At 35.4% G+C, this 20,742-nt stretch overlaps 1 protein-coding gene across 5 annotated transcripts in view; it reads right to left on the reverse strand.

The window, feature by feature from the left end:
- Positions 1–3,221: 3,221 nt before the first annotated feature.
- The window catches only part of LOC134541432 (START domain-containing protein 10-like), a 31,402-nt gene continuing 13,881 nt past the window's right edge, over positions 3,222–20,742 (reverse strand). For all 5 annotated transcript variants that reach the window (XM_063384881.1, XM_063384882.1, XM_063384878.1 and 2 more), the window contains exon 7: positions 3,222–19,420. In XM_063384881.1, coding sequence (XP_063240951.1) covers positions 19,316–19,420 — 105 coding nt within the window. In that variant the 3' untranslated portion in view covers positions 3,222–19,315. The remainder of the gene's footprint in view (positions 19,421–20,742) is intronic.

The following is a 20,742-nucleotide window of genomic DNA, read 5'->3' on the forward strand; positions in this document are numbered from 1 at the left end:
ATAATTTACTAAAAAAAAATCAAATTTTTTGAAGATAAATTGGTAAAACCATAGTTAAAATTGAAGTTACAGATTTTCTTAAAAACATTGTTATAAGTACCATTAAGGACTAGTTTGTGGACTAGTTCTATCAGTAAAATCATAGCTCTCAATTACCGCAGTTGGACAGTACATTCAACAAATAGAAATTTTGCAAGAAATTGTTATGTTGTATACATTTTATATTTCTGGAAACAGATCTCTCGTCTGGTATTCGACATTTCTACAAATTATGTAATCCGGGCTCCGATTGAACAGCTCCCGTTTAGATATTTTTGGTGGATTCCGGCATTTAAACTTGGCTGCTCTGTCACATTACTGAGCTGCCGGCAATTTTTTAGTTTGTTTGTAGTTTATCATCACTGTCTGTTTTCATTTCAGTACAGTGTACCTGTTTTCTAGCGGGTTACATTTCCCAATTGACCAACTTTTTGAACAGTCACACCCATGTGAATTATTTTTTTTTTTATAGAGCAGCTTAGTAAAACTGTTTTTTAAATACCATTGTACTTATAAATTTTTCTCTGGCGTTTTGCTAAAAACGTATTGAGGTTGCAATTTCTGTAGGCGTTGCAATTTCTACTACCCAAGCTTAGCCGAACACGGGCCGGCCACTACTGGTCTAGTTCTTACGGAATGAGTCACTTCACTGTAGGTATCAGACCCACATCTCTCAAATCTTTACACGTCAAACAAGAAGAAAAAAACATAGAAGTATACATTAAAAAAAAAATATATATATATATATATATATATATCTAACATTTTCTGTAAAGGTTTTGGTAATGTGCTGTAATTACAAAGAATCTTCAGATGGAGCATAAATTAAATGGGTGGCAGGGGAATGTTAAAACACAAGCAATTTTTGTCAAGGGACATGTGTCTGGTCTGGGAAAGAAACCCTGCAAAGGAACAGGCGCAAACAGTAGCACGCGAATTTGGATTCCACGGGCAGCCCACGCTTCACTGGCCGAGAGTATGCAACCGGGATTCACGTGGTCGCCGGTCGAGACATACAAAGGTCTTCTTCCCATTCGGCGCACATCTGTTGGGGAAGCGTCATTGGTAAGCATGAACTTTCTCTGCTACGACTCCTCTAGCCTTCTTGTGCACCGGGGGCTCCTGCAGGGCAGGGCGAGCCAGGCAATCGCCCGGGACTCCACGCGGGTGCTTGAAATTTTTTTTCTTCAATTTGTATAGCGTTATAATGGAAAAAAATAATTCACATTAATGCAAAAAAAAAAAAAAGGAAAATTTAATTTTTATTATCTTGTAACTTACATTTACTGTTCAATACCCATTTCAAATCATGATTTCAGAATAGAAAAAAAAAATTCGAAGATTTTTACCGTCGCGAACAATGAAGCGATTCTACCGGAAATTCTTCAGTAAGCATTTGTAAAACTGATCTGAGGATAATTTATCAGGAAATAATATCAGAACATCCTAAAATAAATAAGCAAATACCATTGTCGACATTTTAAGTTACAGTTTGGGTTGTGATGTTCTTTGAAAGAGTACATTTTTTAAAATTTTCCGGGGGAGGGCCCCGCAAAGTCCAGTGCCACCGCTGCTGTACACCATGTTAACATTGGCCATCTCAGCAAATGTTGAAAGTCTGCCATGCTGTTACGGAGCCCTGGGCTATTTAATTTTCCAGGGAATCTAATCCATACTTCTCCCACCCCCCTCCAAACAATTAGATTCTCTTCAAAATATATGTCCATGCATGGGCGTAGCCAGGGGGGGGTTTCATGGGTTGAAACACCCCCCCCCCCCCCCCTTTAGCACCAAATATTTAATTAATTTCCTATTCATCACTCAACAAATTTCATATTAAAATTAATAAAAATTTTACTATTACAATATTTAAATTTAAGAACCGAAAACTGCTAAAATAACAATAATTTACACCGTAAAATCCAATTTTTTCCGGGGGAGGACCCCCGAACTCCCCGCTTTAATACGGGGGCGCCATGCTTCTTAACACCCCCCATACACATATCCTGTCTACGATACTGTGTCCATGTAAAAGAAAAAGCAAATTTGTAATAACTCTACCAATGTAAAAATACTGTACTGAAGTTGATTAAAAATAATGAATTATGTGGAAAAAGATCTACTGTACTTTTGAGATACATGCACATCATTTACTCAACTGTATGTACCGTGTTTCCTCGCATAATTGTCGCACATTTTATTCTAAAATCAAGTTTGAAAAGTAGGGGTGCGACGATTATAAATAAAAATAAAAAATTTTGTTAGGTAAAGTTATTCGTAAAGACAAAACCCGTTCATGGAAAGTACGTTTATTTAAAAAAAAGGTGGAGTATACAAGACCACGCCAAACAATTTATATTAATAATTCGTTAAACAAAAACCTTTCTTCAACTTTAGATGGAAAAACAAAATCTGTGACCCGAACGCAAGCGACTTGAATCTGTGTAGTGAACTAACGCGTAAGTACCGCCGTAGTATACACTAGCCACGAAAGAATGCGGGCTATCAAATGTAGTTAACTCAGCACTCGACAGAGTGTGTGCAATTGCATGAATCGGCGAGATATTGATATTCGACTACTTGCACGCGCTCTATACGGGAAGCAACATAACCAAACATGAATGATGTCAACTAGCACTGGATACATGTTTACAAAGCAGTACACCGCGGCAACTCAGGCGATCAGATAAAGGAAATAACGTTTAAAAACGTCTTTAAAAGACAATTTACACGTCAGACACCTTTGTATTTCCGTTAATTAAATAAGTAAATGGTAATGACCAAATTAAATTTTAGATTTCTACTTTAAAATACATTGTTTTATACCGAAAAGATACCTACACCAGTACACGGCGGCGAGTCAGACGGTCAGATAAAGGAAATAACGTTTAAAAACGTCTTTAAAAGAAAATTTACACGTCAGACAACTTCGTACTTCCGTTAATTAAATAAGTGGTAATGTCCAAATAAATATTAGAGATCTACTTTAAAAGACATCGTTTTATAGGGGAAAAGATACCTACAAAAAGGGCTCGGCATCTAATAGCAGGACCAAAAACAACATGCGACGTTTAAGCGTGAAGTTTTTTTATCCCAATTTTGACGGCCCAAATATAGGTGTGACGATTATGCGAGTGCGACAATTGTGCAATAAAAGAGGGTAAAAATTTTGGCAAAAAAAAAAAAGGCAATGTAAATATTGGTTTTATTCCTTCAGTTCACAAAGTAAACTGTACATTCAAATATAGTGAGTGAATCGGTCTTATGAAAATCCCCTTGATAAAATTTCTTGCATAATAAATTTAATAATCTAGCACTGGACAAATAAAAACATAAATTTTACCCTTTTAATAAAATTTCCATTTTAAAAAGTCTAAATTTCTAAGTATTTTGAGGATTTTCTCAACAAAGTTTTACTGTAAAATAATGAAAGGGTAAAAAAAAATTAAATTTTGGAACCTGTTTAACATTTCCTTTATTACTACACAAACAGAGGCTATGTATATATGTATATTACATCTACAAATTTACTTACAATAACAAGATGACTATACAGAATCTATTGTAATAACATAAGCAGAATACAAAAATATATTTATTATGGAGACAAAGTAATTTTAATTCATACTGAATTACAGTTGATATACACATATCATTTATAATTAAGTTTAAAGTTTCAAACAGGTAAACATACCTGGTATATTTGAAATAATATGTCATCAAAAAGTAAAATAACATCGTAGGGTTTATAAAACAAAGTTATAAAAACAGAAAAAAGATATGCAAATGTAAATAACTTATAAACCATTAGAAAATATCTCACCATAAAGTTGATTTATTAATAAGGTAACCTATAATCAACATAAATGAGACAATTCTAAATCCAAATTGCTAATGAATTTATCTCTCAATTCTTACAAACATCTCGTCTCTATGATCAAGACATGTAAATAAGCTTTATTTTGAAAGAATAATAATATAGGTACCAAGAGGTCCCACATTACAAAGCTAATATAATGCTTGTACATTTCAATAAGAACAAAGAATTAAACTAAATTTTCAAATTTATAGAATTTAATTTTAAAACAATTGTAAAATCAATAGTGACATGTTTAACATATCTACTGAAACCTGCTGTGTACATAATTATAATATTATTTAATCTTTGCACAACCTCAAACCTAAAATATTGGACACCAGCACAGAAGAAATAATTTAACTGAAGTAATAATTTCTTAAACAAGCAATTATTTTCAGTCTACGTAAAACCCTATTGCGAAGTATCCAATAAAAAAATTATCCCACATAATGCCATTCTACCTCGAATCTAAGACACCATCGATTCTAACATACAATCCAATTTAAATCATTGGTACCTCTAGAAAAATTAACCTGTAGATATAAGATGTACTTCATGTTGAGTAGCATAATTTATCTGTAAGGCTGGGTTAATAAACTACGCCAGGTATGCAAAAAATACAATCAATGCAAGTAAATCATCAGTCTATAAAGCAAGAGTGTAGCAAGATGACACCAACCTTACAACTAGAAATTGTAAAAAAGAGAAAAAAAATTCTTCCCTTTTTTTTTTTTGATAATTTATGTTTTATCATGAGACCATATGAAACTGTCAATAATATGATTTAAGAGTGTTATTTTCTGTCACTGTGCAAAATTTTTATGTACATGTGAAAACTTAATTTACATAAAAAGAAATTGTATTTTCCTATGCACATAATGACTGTGAACTAGAAAGTTTTCAGAAAATTTAATTTCAAATATGGACGGTGGAAATGTAAGCAGTTGAACGGTTGAAAGTTAGCAGATGCTTGTGTTGTGTTTTTGAGCCGTAAGTAGTTTATAAACGGCTCTTTGAAAATATTGTTGTATCACTTTTTGTAACTTGCGTTACTTACGTTTCTTGCAGAGTTTCTAAACCAAGTCTCATAGATGAATGGTAACAACTATTTAACAATTCAACCGACACTGGTTTCATGGATTTACTACACGCTTAATACCCGTAATGAAAAAAATTGATACGTTTTCGTCCTAACTTTGGCAGCTTTAATTCTCGCACACCATCATCCAGTGAGAACAAATAGCTCATTCGCATTCCAAGAACTGTCAGCATTCTTCAGCTCGGCTCGTTCTGTATCCCAGCATCCATCGAGCCTCTCTCGTTTGGATTTTTTTTCGAGTGGATTCTGGCGTTTGTTTATCTTGATCATCAAGTCGTCCCACTGCGACACTGGCGTCTTTAATCACTCAGTGTTTGTGAACATTTTTTTCCTTTCTACAAATTGTTTTGAATATCATTGTACTATATATTAATTTTTCCTTAGGTATTCCCGTAAAAGAAGGACGCACACTTGTTCAGCTCGGATCAGCTCGGTTCGAACCAGTCGACAATCATATGAATGAATGCTTTCAAATAGAAGGTCGCACACTTGATCGGAACAGGTTGGCTTGTTTGTCTCGGAAATTTTTTGCTATCGCCTAGCTTTGGCATCGGACCTGGATTGCTTTTCTGAAGGTGCGATCAGTCTACAAGGCGACAATGTTGATGGTTGTATCTTTTGAGAGTACGTGTACTGATTTTATGAATACGTTTACTTTTTTTTTTACACATGTAATTATAGTCAGAATGGTGAAAATTATTAAGAATAAATTTTAAAATTCACTGCACCTAATTCTATCTACACAAATATACACGTATTTACTCAAGCACAAACACCTAAATGCTCCTCGAAAGCTATCAACTTTTTAACACGTGTGTTCCATTTTTTTTCTCAATAGTATATTTTTCGTACTGGCACAAAAAATCTTGTTACTTTACATTATGAAATCCTGAAGCAAATCTGGTAACAGATGATAAATTCACCATAATCATTTCTCATTAAATTTTTTATTATGAACCCAGAAACTTATCAAAAGTTAAACTAACCTGTCACTAAGAAACCACAATGATAATACCTTCTTCTTCATTTTAACAATATGTACCACTACTTTACACATATGACAACCCGTTTGGCAGCTAATTGTGACTGAAGGAACAGTCCGAGCCAAGCAAAATGAGCGCGTGTGCTGCTTAAAACGATGTTGACCGATATACCGACAAAAAATGCCATGGTACAGAAACTAACAGATAAAATATTTCTTACTCTAGGTATAGTATGTAATGCAACTAGTAGATAGAATAGTCTAAAATTAATCTTCATTATAGCACGTAATAAACCATTTTAAAATAAGTTACATACATATGCATATCCTGCAAGCTACATAAAAACAAAAGAAAATATAATCATTAAAAATAACAACCACCACATTTCTCCTGAAACAATTTTACTCTACGGCACTTCCCATTAAATATACATCAAAAAGTCATTACAGATGAAATGCATAACATTTTGATAACAACGCATAGACTATTGTCATTATCTTATTGCTACGGATAGAACACCAGATACTAAATAAATGCTTTTCACATATTTCACTAACAAGTCATCATCACATGATATTGTAAAATAAATGCACAAATGTTTTGTTCAGAAAAATTCAAGAAAATAGGAACAACATTTATCCTGAAGCACTTTGGTTAACTTGTGCTCACGTTCGTTACGAACAAAGCATGCACCAAATCTGTAAGTACTATGTGCATCTCAAAACAATTCCAATGCACCTTTCACACATACATAAACTTCAAATTCAAGTCAATTTTTTTTTTATCATTTACACCATTAAAATTTATCAACATTACACTTGAAGTGTAGGAATACTGAAACCTGTCAAAAGGTGTTATGAAGTAGCTTGGCTTCTGGGTTGTAGCCGTGTCCTTGGCAAATAATTCAGACCTTCTCAGTAGGTTACTGCTCCCTGATGATGGCGACTGCAATGTCGACCGAAACGTCGGTGAATTATTCGCCAAGGACACGGCTACAAAACAGAAGCCAAGCTACTTCAGACAATGTCCGTGAAAGCCAGGTTGGTGTAAAAACGAGACCCCTCTCCAAAATATCAAGGTACCTGCCGCAGAAGTTAAGTGGCCCAGCAAAATGTACACCCGTACTTGTGATGCATGTCTATCTTTTCTAGGTTGACGCGTGTGTCCATCTCGGAGATCCACAGCAAAAAAAGACAGGTTGCAGTCAACTGTGCTTTCATGAGCACCAGGGGTGCAACAACAGGGGGGGGGGGGGAGCAAGGGTAATTTGACCCCCCCCCCCCCCTCTCTGAGACCTTGAAGTGGGGGCAAACGGGGGCAAAGAAGTGCTGTGTAATCAATTTTTAGATAATAAAACTGCTTAAATTGCACCATTTTCCACCTTGAAATACAAATTTTTCCGGGGGAGGACCCCCGGACCCCCCACTTCAATAGGGGGGATCGATGATTCTTTATAAATAGGTATAATGCCCCCCTTTGGAAATTTAGTTGTTGCACCCCTTATGAGCACCCCCCAGTGCTTCACCGCCTGAGTTAAGAGCATTCATTCTTACTGTGACTTATGAATTTTGAAACATTATGTATAAAGCGTTCCAGGTCATCCGAAGATTTTGGAACAAACTTGACAGGCCATTCCCGTTAACTGCAACACAAAATTATGACCAACACATATTCTGTCCTAAAACATTTTCCACTCAATGACGTGTCAAGAAAAGTACTGTAGGGCCGCGACGTCTTGGCGGGTGGACTCCCTAGAGCTCAGCGACCTTGTAATCGACACGTCCCGCCTTGCCTGCTCCGCAGATAGCAACGGCCTGGAAGTCTTCATGGCGTTCCGAAAACATTAGTCGAGAACAATCCCACGTACGGTGCAACACAGCGCAGATCTTAATGATACAAAGATGCGATAATGCTTTACGGTAATTTATTATTTAAAGGTAGTGCACCATTTTCTCGACTGGGCAGCTTAGTTAAACATAGTTAAACATAGCTATACAATTCTTTAAAGTTAAGAACTAAATTTGTAATTGTAGGTTGCTGTAGGAAATACAATTAATTAAGACTTGCATGTAACTCCCTCGCTGATGCTTTCTTTTCCATTTGGTTTGGCTGAAATGTGAAGACGATCGACATGACACTTTCACGCACTTCAAGAACCTTACCACTTTTATGCACACGGGTTGGTATTTTTTCCATAACAGCACTCTAAAAGAACCATTTTAGTCATTTCGAGCGGGCCGAAAACCATATTTATAACAAACCATCCTCGCGTATTTTATAGTTTCCTGTTGTTGTGCTTGCTTTATAAACAAGAGAGGCTCCGGGAAGTAAGCCCTGCCTAGAACCAACGCTTACAACTATCAGTCTGTGCATTTCCTGTTGCCATTACACCTTCAAAGTCACCTTTCTTTTGCCAATATTTCTGAAAGGTTAAATTAGTGTCAACCCAGGATCCATCCATGTAAAATATCTTCTTCCCAGCCTCCCTGCACTGTTTCATCTGAGTCAGGTACCGTGATCGCCAAGCAACAACATCAGATCTTTCGAGAAGAAGTATTCGCTTATTTTGGCTTCTTCTCCACACAAAACCCATTTATTTGAGTATTTAACGCAGCGATGTCATTCCCCAACTCCATTCGATTTTTTCTTTCAAAACTGGCAGTAATTTCCTTGTTGTGGAAACCACTTTTTTTACTGCATATAATTTGTGGCTAGTGTCTCTGATCGCACTTCTATCAAAGTCATCAACTGACAACAAACGTTTCCCATTTTTTTTTGGCTTGAAATGAATAATTAAACACGAGAGGCTGTTTCACGGTCAAATAAAGGAGTGTTACATATATGTAAATATAAACACATAAATTGTAAATAAATAATATATTAATATAATATACATTAATATATATCATAAAATCATATATATAATAAAATATATAATGCAATATATAATGTATGTGTTTGTATAATGTATGTAATGTAATATAGCGTAATATAATATCATGTAATATAATGCAATATAATGTGTAGCAATATTGGCTACACTTGTAGCTAACAAATATTCTAACAAGCGGTGCAGAAAGTTTGGAAAATTGCCAAATGCAAAACAAACAAACCGCGGGTGAAATTACGGGGAATGCGTTTAAATACTTATAATGTTGTTGTTTGTTTTTTATTTGGCGTCTCTCTGTTGTGTTTTCGGATGCGCGAAACTGATCTTTGGCTTATATCTGTGTATCGCGCAGCTCTTTCGGTTGCTTTTGCAAGAGGTACTAGCAGACATTTGTTGGCAGCTTCATCACAACACTTGATTACACTACTAATAATTCCCCTCTCCCCACTATGTATTACTTTATTGTATCTTGAATGTCCTGCGTCGGGCTCCATTGATCACTTCAGACTTTGAGCGTGGCGCCTGATGTTTTTGCTATGAACCGCATAGCGGCTGATGTGCGCGCGCAGCTGCTTCCCCTCTCATTTACTCTTCCCCGCTTCCCCGCAAAACGACACGCCAAGACGTCGCGGCCCTACTGTATAGTTACTTCTTTCAACTGCTTCTTTACTGAAATAAAAACTCAGCAAGAATTCATACACGTTCAAAAGTAGCTCGAATGCAACAAATGTTTGGTGCAAAAGTGAAAAATTCTAGGGATCTTGAAACCATGAACATCTTTGGGATTTCTAGGCATAAAACAGTGAAGATATGGCACAAAATTGATTAGTCCAAAAACAGCATTGGTAATGAATTCCACAAAATCTCAATTTTGTAAACTTAATTAAAGCTGTTGAACACTTGGTTCTTAGGAATCCATTTATGGTAATAATATATGGTGTACAGCACTAAATATTTGCTAAAAAACACAATCATATAGGCTATTTACTCAAGTTGACAAATGATATTTAAAAAAAAACAGTTCTTTTCACTGCCATCCAACTAGGAACATAACCTTTTCAAGCAAGTTTAAAATATTAAAATTAAACACTTTTAAATACTTTTTCTGACCAGCTAAAATTTCCCATTCACTTGATAAAAACCACTCAACAAAAATTACAAAAAGTGAATAATATCTGCAAAGTACTCTTAAACCAACAAAATTTGAGTCAAAAGCAACCAAACACCAAATTAGAGTGAGACATATAAATCTGTAAAATGATTTTGAACTACAATGAATGTATTAATCTTTTGTCATTTATAACATATTGACCGTAGAATCAATTTAATAGCAATCTTCACCAAATAATAAATTATACAGAACTATCTACAAAACTACAGGATGTCTACAAATACCTGGTGAAACAATTCCAGGATCTTTATTATCAACACAAAATCTAATTAGGAAAATTAAAGATACAAACATGTAATACATATTCAATTTTCTATTCGCAGGCACGTGCCAAGGAAATAATTTCCACCCGAAGTACTTGAAAGTCTCCAACTTTTTATATTTATGTGGGACCATTAAATGAAGCGAGAAGTCAAAAAAATAAAATTTGAAGTAGCAAAACGCTGATGGAAATTTAAGTTTCATGACTTACAGCACAGATGTTTATTTTGAGACTTTTTCAAGACATTCACATTTCCACGGGTCAACATTAAAAACTGCACACAATGCAACATTCACACAACTATATATTTTCACCACAAGCCCCACAAGAAACTAGTTATGATAATATTGATATTTTTACCATAACTGTGCCGCCTGAGACTAGTTGATAACAAACACTTACCAGAAACACAAAAAAAAAATTCCATTATCTCATTATTTACATGAAAAATTCCACCTTGAGAAAACAAGAAAAATTATATAGTGCCAGTCGTAACAAGTAATACAAGTAGAATAGCCCAAAAAAACTGTTCAATACACTATCTTTGGTACATGAAATGCAGCTTAATTAGTTGAATACCACAACCATTTTGCTACCATAAAGCACTGTTACAAAGCTAAATAATAATAAAAAAAACACCACAAGTTTTCAAGCATATTTACCTAAAAAATAATAATAATAAAAATAAACATTTATGGAACTGTCACACTGAAATCCAGAGTCAAAGATACAACTGTGGAAATGGATTCTAGAAAAACACAAATGTAAACCTGCACAAAATACTTTTTGAATGCTAGGTCATGTAACACACTAAGTAAAATTAAACTCTAAGAATATGCTAAATCTATGGTTGTCCTTTGGTCTTGTATTAATTTAAAGTCTGAATTTTTGACAGAAAAGAAAATCACACCAAAACATTAAACCAGCATTAACCTAGCAACTAATTGTGGGAAAAAAATGGAAATGAAGTACAGATTTTCATAAATAATAATCTACGAACAACTACAACCAAAATCTGATGATGCAGACTCGAATACAGTGAAATCTCATTACAAAGTACTTCATTTCAAAGTAATTCTGGCTTTCAAATCCCTACAACGTTTCAAAATAGACACAAAAGTACTTTTATTATTAAGGATTAAAAATGAAAGTTTTTTTCATCTGAGATTTCACTGTAATCTGGAGCTATCAACATGTTCAAAGGCTAAATAATAAAATCCAGCCAAATTTATCAGCACTACCCAGGTTTCGACGCAATATTCTCCAGGGCTCGCAGAACATTTCCCGACATTGACGAACGACGCACAACGTACATTTGCGGTGCATTCATCTCCATATTTGCTTATGCATGGGATCCTATTTTGTGATTCAAAACAATTGAAGGTTGCGACTACTCCGAGGCCAGTCAGACTTTGCACACGTGCGTTCCTGCAGAGGCGCACGCCAATTTCGCAACTCGGAGATCAGCACGCACAAATTTCTCGAGCCCGTAGCCAGCGAGAAGTAACCGGAAGTGGCGGTGGAAACACACCAAAGCCCGCACAGTTACTCAGGACGTTACACACTTGAACTTCACCCTGGCATAACATATAATCATTAGGGACATGATTATACGGTGAACTGTGACAAAACTGAAATAACACCAAAAAGCATGCGAAAAACATCTCATTACATCGAAATGAAAGTTAATACACCATATAGCTCGGAAATACAAGTTATATCATGGAATTAAGTAGCATTTAAAAAATTTAATAATTGAAATTCAAGGATGCATTTTTTTTTTACCGACAAAAAATTGAAGTACCAAAGTGCATGGATGAGAAAATTTCATTTAATTTGTTTTATCGCGCATCTATTTTTGGATTACTTTTAAACCAAAAATGCTCGCCAATTTATTTTTGTTGTTCTGAATTTATCTGTTTTAGACCAATTTATTACATTATTTTATGGTAAAAATGCTGCAAAGAAATTTTATCACTATTTTAGTGGAGTAAAATCTTGTCTCTATTACGTAATTATAATTCTACTGCGTGAAAATAAAAGTGGGACCAACAATAACTGCAGAAAAATCGCAAAAGCAAATAATTAACAAAATTAATTATGGAATGAATAAATTTGCGCAAACTTACTGATTAACAAAATGCGGGGAAAGTGTTACAGAACATATTACAAGAGACCTTTTAATGGTACACCGAAAACTAAGCAACTGTGCAGGAAAAAATTTAAATAACACTCCTTCTAACATTCCCGGGTATCCGTTATAATCACAAATGTTCCACCAAGTGACATGATAACAATGAAATGAACACAGGCAGGCACTTCGAATAGTCATATGTACTTTCAAATAGCAGTGAATCAGTTTTGTATTCTTCAAACACGATTCTATTCCCAATTCATTAATTGTACTAAATAAACTCTCACATTCAGAAAATTCTCAATTTTTTTTAGTATACTTGAGAGTTTCTGAACCTACTATAAATTCAGAGATACTTATGTATTAATGAAAATGTATCCAGTTATTTACAAGGAAACCTAATGATACACCTTAGATAAAAAAAAAAAAAAACACTATTTTCATTCAAAATGTTGCAACAGCTATACATCTGTAATTGAAACAGAGAAACTACTGTAGACCAACATGTATTATCTTTAACATATTGAAAGAGTGTTAACATCTTAACATACTAGGTATCATATTATATACTCAAGGTTATATAAATAATTCTATGATTGAGTAGATATGGTATGTACTAAAATATTTGAAAATTCTGATACTTCCATTCTGATTCTTAATGGAAGATTCACCGGCATAAATTCGGTTCAACCCATCAACACTTTGAATTTTTGAAATACAAACAGGGCTTTTAACCTAGAACAAGATTACTGTAATGATAAATATTTACACATAATCTACATTAAACTACAAGAAACCCATAATACAAACATTCCCATTGAACAACAAACATATATAAATCAGATAAATACGTACGTGAAAAAGGAAATTAATAAAGTATAAATGTCTGTGATATGAAACAATGTGCTGCCATCCGCTCTAAAATTTACCAGAACCTGCACAGGCTTAAGTGAAATTTTTGCAACACAAGGTACATCTACATACAATGCAATCTTTATATGAATGTGCATATGTTACCAAGCTAAGCTGATATAATAAGAAGTATTATCAACTGAAAAAAACCCTACTTAGGTACACAACCTACAATTTACTGCAAATTATATATATTTATATATAAAAAGAAAAAAAAATCATATTTAGTGTTGATGGATAAGTACAAAGTAAGCAATCAACCAAATAACACTTGGTAAATAATTTTTTTACAATAAGTGTTTACAATGTAACTGAAAAAACCTTTATTACAGTAATTAATTATGAAAATACTTAATACTGAAGTGTTATCAAATGAAAAACATCTTATAGGGTTTTGAAAATATACACTGAAAACTACTTTGAAGAGATCCAGAGTCCTCATCAGTAATGACAAGATTATATTGGGATAAAACCAAAATAACAGCAAAATGCAAGTTAATACATCGAGAAGCACCGAAATGAAACTGAAATCATCACATTAATCAGCATTAGAACAAAAAAAACAAACTAAAATCACAAAATGGATTCAGCAAGAAGTTTGTACCAAAATACATATATAATTTAAAAGGATTGGAAAAAAAAAAAATAATTTGTTTTCTTTGAGCTTACATCTCTCACTACATAGTAACTCATTTTTTTACATTCCTTATGTCGGTACCATTTTTCACACACACAAACACTTGATTTATTCTTATTCCAAATAGTTCTGCTCTAGACATGGTTATTACAAATTATTTTACTGCATGAGGGCATTACATATCAATCAATGTGGCACAATTTTGGTGAAATTAATATTAAGAAATATCTGAACGTAGTTTTTCTTCAAATGAAATACTATCTTTACAGATAAAACAAATTTATAAAAATAAAAACATTAACTAGATAGAATATATATGTTGAATTGTGATAAAACCGAAATAACACTGAAAAGAATATTTATACGCCATATACTAACACTGAAATAAAAGTTAAAACACCATAAACTAGCACCAAAATGCTAGTTATATCATGTAAATAAACAGCATTTATCCAAAACTTTATTAAAATCACAAATAAAAAACTTTTCATGTTTGAAATTCAAAAAATGTCATAATTTCCGGACGAAATCTATACCAAAGGGCACGGACCAGACAAAATATTTAAGTTATTTCTTTGATCGTGCAGCTCTTGTTGAATCACTTTTAAATAACAAATACTTGCCGATTTATTTTTATTCTTCTGAATGTATCTATTCAAAGTAAATTGATTACACATTATTTTTTTATTACTAAAATGCAGCATATGAACATCACACTATTTTGGTGGAATAAGTATTACAAAACAGAATTCATACAAAAAAAAAAAACAATAACACCAAAATCTTGTTTTTTAAAATAATGGACTAAAAATAAAACCATAAAAATTTGTCTCTAGCAATGACACCGAAATAACACGTTTTAAAACACGAAATTGTCTTCAAAATAAAATAATTAAAATCTTGTCTTTACTGATCAGTCTTTGTTCTTACTAAATTTTTGTTTTTATTCCTGGGGCAGAGTGGTCGACCAGTCAGATCGCTTATAACCCCTAAACGTGGTGAAGGGGTCAATTTCCTTGTCGGGACACATCCCGTACTTTTTTTCACAATTTGGCAAACATGGGCAGTCGATGCCTTGCGCCCTTTGGGTTTTTCTCAAGGTACTCCACGTTAACCTGGCCTCGCTCGAAACATTTCGTCAAAGATCTCCCCCCTCCCCCTCATAGTCCCGCCCCTTCGTCGGCTGCCGACGACCTCCGCGATGACGAGGCTTTCAACTAGGCTCGTTCGAACGCTCGGTACTGGCTGACGGGCACAAATCTGTAGGGTTTGCAAGAGGGTCTCCATGCGTGGGGTTAACCAACACAAGACATCTCTGAACGAAGTGGTCGCACGTTGTATAATTCCCATATTTCGGCCTACACGCCTGTAATAAGCAGAAAACTTTAAAAAAAAAAAAAAATGTTTTCACTAAACATATAGTTTTGACATCAAACCCATCTCACATTCGTGCTTTCGCAAGAGCAGGCGGGCATGCTACGCGTGAATGAGTGAATAAATGTATTAATAAATGACGAAGGAATTAGTATTTTTAAAGCAAAAAGTTGCACCTCCAGCCGTTAAGGGGCCCCTCTAGTCTGGGTGTATGTGTGTTAGTGATGCTCTCTGGTGCTTCCAGCGCGGTAATCGCCTCTAAGCGCAAGGCTCTGAACTAGTGCACAATCTTCTTGTCATTCCATAGGACAACTGTTAAGACTTGAGCGGGACTGTAACATTATATGGCATAGAAATGGAGGTAAATGTACAATGCAAGGCCCTTAAGTGCTTTCAAGAATCTGTAACAGTTATCTTACGCGTAAAGATTACTCTGAAAACAAGCTTATTTAGCCATTTTAACTCTCCTAAAAATACAGTTTAAAAACTTAATCCAAAATTAAAAGTACTTTTCGGGTCTTCAGCGAATTCTTAGATGCTTTTCGAAAACAGACCCCACTCGGATAGCTTGAGCAGTTTTCAAATCGCGTTGTATTTCCTTGAAGCACTGAGTACCATAAGTGTGCCCTGGCAGACGGCGCACTTAAGAAGCCGAGATACTGTTCTCCTTACGTGATGAAACCAGTTAATCCCAGGCAAGCACTAAACCTCCAATCCCTGAAGGGATCTGGTCAGGTCAGGGGTGTGTTTGTGAAAGTGAGCCAGGATGATAAGTGCGATGCTCATTGGTGCTTCTGGTGCTGCGTCTCCTCTAAAGGCACTGCTGTGGACTGGCGCGAGTCCCCTTGTCGTGCGTACGGCGACTACGAGATTTCAGCAGTAACCAAAAAAAATTATATGGCCGAGAAACGAAGCTCAATGTGTAATGCAACACCCGCGACTGCTCTCAAGAGCTTTCACCAGATGTTTCATGCCTGAAAATTCCATTAAAAACACATGTTCAAGCCATTTTAACTCTTCTGAAAATACAGCTTGTAAAAGAAATACTTGAAAAGAACAACTTGTTCGCCCTCAGCACGTTTTAAATGCTTTTTTTTTATAAACATACACCACTTTTGACATCTTGAACAGTTTTTAAATTGCGTAATTTTTTTTTTAAGCTCCGCATAATGAATGTGTGCCCGGGTAGTCTTTAATCCCTAAAAAAGTCTTAATATCAGTCTACAGTGCAAGCGTCTCCGTCAACTTTTTATGTTCATAGTGCAACCATTAACTCAAGTGAGGCATCAATAAACCAAAATGCAATTTTAAAAAGGTCTGCTATAAATTGAAGTTTTGTGACTTCTAGCAGCGTTCCTGTACTGCAACATTCGTGACCAGTCTTTCAGATTTTGTTACTTTTTTTTGAGACTTTTGGAACCTGAAGACACTCTGGTAGGTAAATTGTCAGCAATTACTTCAGGGCAGGGGCACAAATAACAAATCTGTAGGACTTGCAAGGGGGAGGCCCGCGGAAAATCACAAGGGGTAGGGTTGGGGGAGCGGGGGGAAAGGAATTTTGCAGGCGATTCTTAACCGACACGAGTCATCTATGTATAGGGTGCTTTGTACGTTGTATACTGCCCATATTTTGGCCTATATTCGAGGGTCATTCAATAAGTAACGAGAAAAATCAATTTAGCTAAAAACAGTTTATTTAATAAATGTGAACCTTTCAAAAGTTTAAGTTGGCATCCTTTCAATGATTTCCGATCAGCTGTTCGATACGATTTGGTAAACATAACCTATAAATCAGTCATTTCAAAGATTTCAAGTCTGATTGAGAATTGCACCACGGAAGAACCACATGCCGTGATTAGATTTTTAGTAGCGGAAGATGTTAAAGGTAGTGACGATGTCCATGCAAGGATGTTAAAAGCATATGGGAACAATTGTTTAAACCGTTCGGACATTTAAGTGGGTAGAACAATTTAAAAGTGCCTGCAAAAGTATTGGTGATGAGCAGCGAAGTGGCATACCAGTCGAAGTTACCAATTCCTCCTTTGAATCTCGCATTGACGTGATAATCCGTGACAACAGAAGAATCACCGTCGAAATTATAGCTGCAAAAGTGTCTGCAAGTGTTGGAACTGTCCACAACAGCATTCAAAATAAACTGCAATACAAGAAAACCTGCACGAGATGTGTTCCGAGACAACTTACGGACGCCCACTAAGAAACGAGGCTTCATATCAGTAAACAGTTGAAAGCTCGATGTTCCACTGAGAAAGATGATTTTTTCTGAAAGAACTGAAACAGACGATGAGACATGAATTCACTATTACGAGCCTGAGTCAAACCGACAATACCTTGAGTGGAAACACACAAGTTCTCTAACATGAAAAAAATTAAAGACCTAGCCATCTGCTGTGGTGAAGTGATGCTTACACTTTTCTGTGACTTGCAAGCACCTATTTTATCTGATTTTCTCGAAGACCAATGAACAATCAACAGTCAATATTACACTGCTATGCTGGAAAACAAATTAAAGCCCGCATTTCATACTAATTGTCGTAGACTTTTGAAAACAGGTGTGATATTGTTTCACGACAATGCACGGCCGCATACAGCACAGATAACGCAAGTGTGCATTCAAAAACTGGGCTGGAAGATTCTTCCACACCCTCCTTACAGTCCATATCGCGCCCCTTCAGACTTTCATATGTTAAGTGTCCCCTTAAGGAAGCTCTACGCGACAAAAACTTCAGCTCCAACGAAGAAGTCAAGATTCAGGTGCAAATGTGGCTCCGAAAGCAGCCAAAGGAATTTTATGCCAGAGACACATGCAACTTAAGGAAAGGACGGGGCAAGTGTATAAGGGTTGGGGGTGGATTATGTTGAAAAATAGCTAAAATTTAATTTTGATTAAATAAACCGTTTTTGATCCACATTGATTTGTCTCATTACTTATTGAATGACCTTCATACAAACAATAAGCAGGAAAACTTCAATATATACAGAAAGTTTCCCATTAAACATAGTTTTGATGTTTACATTTATCAACTCCCTTTCGCAGTTATGATTTTTCAAGTGCAAGCGGGCCCCAGTGCTCCCCCTTCCCCAAGGATCCCCCCCCCCTCCCCCCAAGGATCCATGACCATGCTTCAGGGGACAGTAAAAATAATTTTGATAGTAACTTCAAACCAATCTATTTGTTTGCAAGTATAAAACTTTGTAATAGATTATTCGTAGTATCAGCCTAAAATCCAAATACGTCTATTTTTTCAAGCAAACATTATGCCAGCACACTGTTAGATTTCGGTTTTTTTTTAAGTAAACACATTTAAAACGTAAGCTTTGGACTGTCTGTTTTCACAGAGTTTTATCACATACACTTTTTTTGTAGCATATCACAGCACAATAAAAACACAATGACCAGCATACGTCAACACCACACATTGTACTAACGCACAATGTTAAACTAAGAAGATAAAATACTAATTTTCTACAATTTCTTCACCTGAATACAAAAAAAAAAAAATCTGTACTGACCAAACAGATATCATGAAAAGTAACCAACTAAAAATTTCCCCCCTAGAAATTTCAAAAAAAAATTGTTAAGTGAAATTTCACAAAAAAAAAAATACATATAGATACATGCAGAACCTTTAACACTAAACAGATTTTAATGAAATGAACAATAAAAAATAATTCACCAGTATGCTTATCTAACAGGTTACAAGGCAGCTAAAGTAACCAATCGTGAAGCATTATTTAATTATTATTTTTTTTTTTTCATGATACCTGTCAGAATTGTTTCTGGTCTTGATCAGATGTGTAAATCACATCTCACAAACTCTCTCACGGACAGGAGATAACCCCAACCCACCCAGCACAGTCAACACCAGCAAACAGGGGTAGCTAGCTACACGGAACGGTCACGAGTCTGAAGGTTAACAAAAACAAGCGCCAGTGATCAGTCACTGTCGTCTGCGTCGTTCAAGTACGTGACGACGCTGCTGTCGTCTATGCCCGTCTCGTCTGCGTAGTGGACGGATTTCTCTGCCGCCGACTTCACACACTGCGAACAAGGGAGAACGACGATGCACACACGAGTCCGCGTTACAGTACCTTAAGAGTCAGAAGAATTCCGTACCACTATGTTCCCTGTTCTCTTAAAAATAAAAATTTAATTGATTTAATATTTCTACAAAACTTAAAACTTCCATATTTGTGTTCAGAGATTATATTGTATATTATTTTACTTTTGACTGTTGAGAACTAGATTCAAATTCAAGGCCCTCTTTTAGCATCTAACCCAAGCATAATATCTGAAATTTTTAGCCCTTGCTATTAATTTGATCATGATCACTAATTACATTTACTTTATAAGTTTAAAGCAAGAGAGTAAAACAAACCTTTATAGATTGATGAGATAAACAATTATAAAAACAAATCAAAAAACACTTTTTTTAAAAAAAAAAAAATATAATCTTGTGGCCAAATTTAATCCATTACTTGAACATAACGAGTCTTTACTGAGTAGTTTTTAATAATTCTTAGTGAAATTTTAGGACTTTAAAGGCCCCTTACTAGAAATTAAAGACAAACTAAAGTGTTATGAAGGATATTACCGTATAAACCCACGTACCACCCGCCCCCGGGTAAGACCCACACCCTTATTTTTAGAATGCCATGGTGGGAAAAAAATGTTTTTATTGCAAATCTGCATGGAAAAAAAAAAAATTGTCGTGATTTCTTTTCCTTTCAAACAGTAACAAATCGTAAATAATTACCAAAAAAGTACTAGGTATGCTACTTATTACAGCCTCGGCATTTCGTTAAAAGTGTACAGAAGGCAGGCAACTGCAATGTGGCAACATCGCGCGAGTAGAACGTGGCATCGGCGCGCGCGAACGATAACAACACGCCGTGTGTGCGCGTGACCTTGCCCAGCTCCCAGCTGTTTACAGTTACAATCTTCCGCGTCCATTATCGTGCGCTGGGCAATGACCTCGTTCAAACAAAATAAACGATAAAGCACGCAAGTTCTAGCCACGCATAATAAAAACTATTTTATTACATGCATAATAAAAAACCTTGTGCCTAAATGTGGCATATTCTACAGCTTCCGCAGCTTTAACACATGCCCCTCCTTTTCCCCTACCCCTCTTGTCTATCACAGCAACCTCCAGTCGCGCCGGCGTTATTTCATCACCGCGCTAAAATGGCCCAAGTCCCGTGTAACACCCGCACCCTACTTTTTCGAACCTGATTTTTTGAAAAAAAGGTGCGGGTGGTACGTGGGTTTATACGGTAATTAAGGAGGTGCATAGACTTTGGGATAAATTGGTGCTGGATTACAAAATATACCAAAACCACAGAATGCCAGATGAAAGACCT

The sequence above is a fragment of the Bacillus rossius genome, chromosome 18 (genome assembly GCF_032445375.1).
Source record: "Bacillus rossius redtenbacheri isolate Brsri chromosome 18, Brsri_v3, whole genome shotgun sequence".
NCBI lineage: Eukaryota > Metazoa > Arthropoda > Insecta > Phasmatodea > Bacillidae > Bacillus > Bacillus rossius.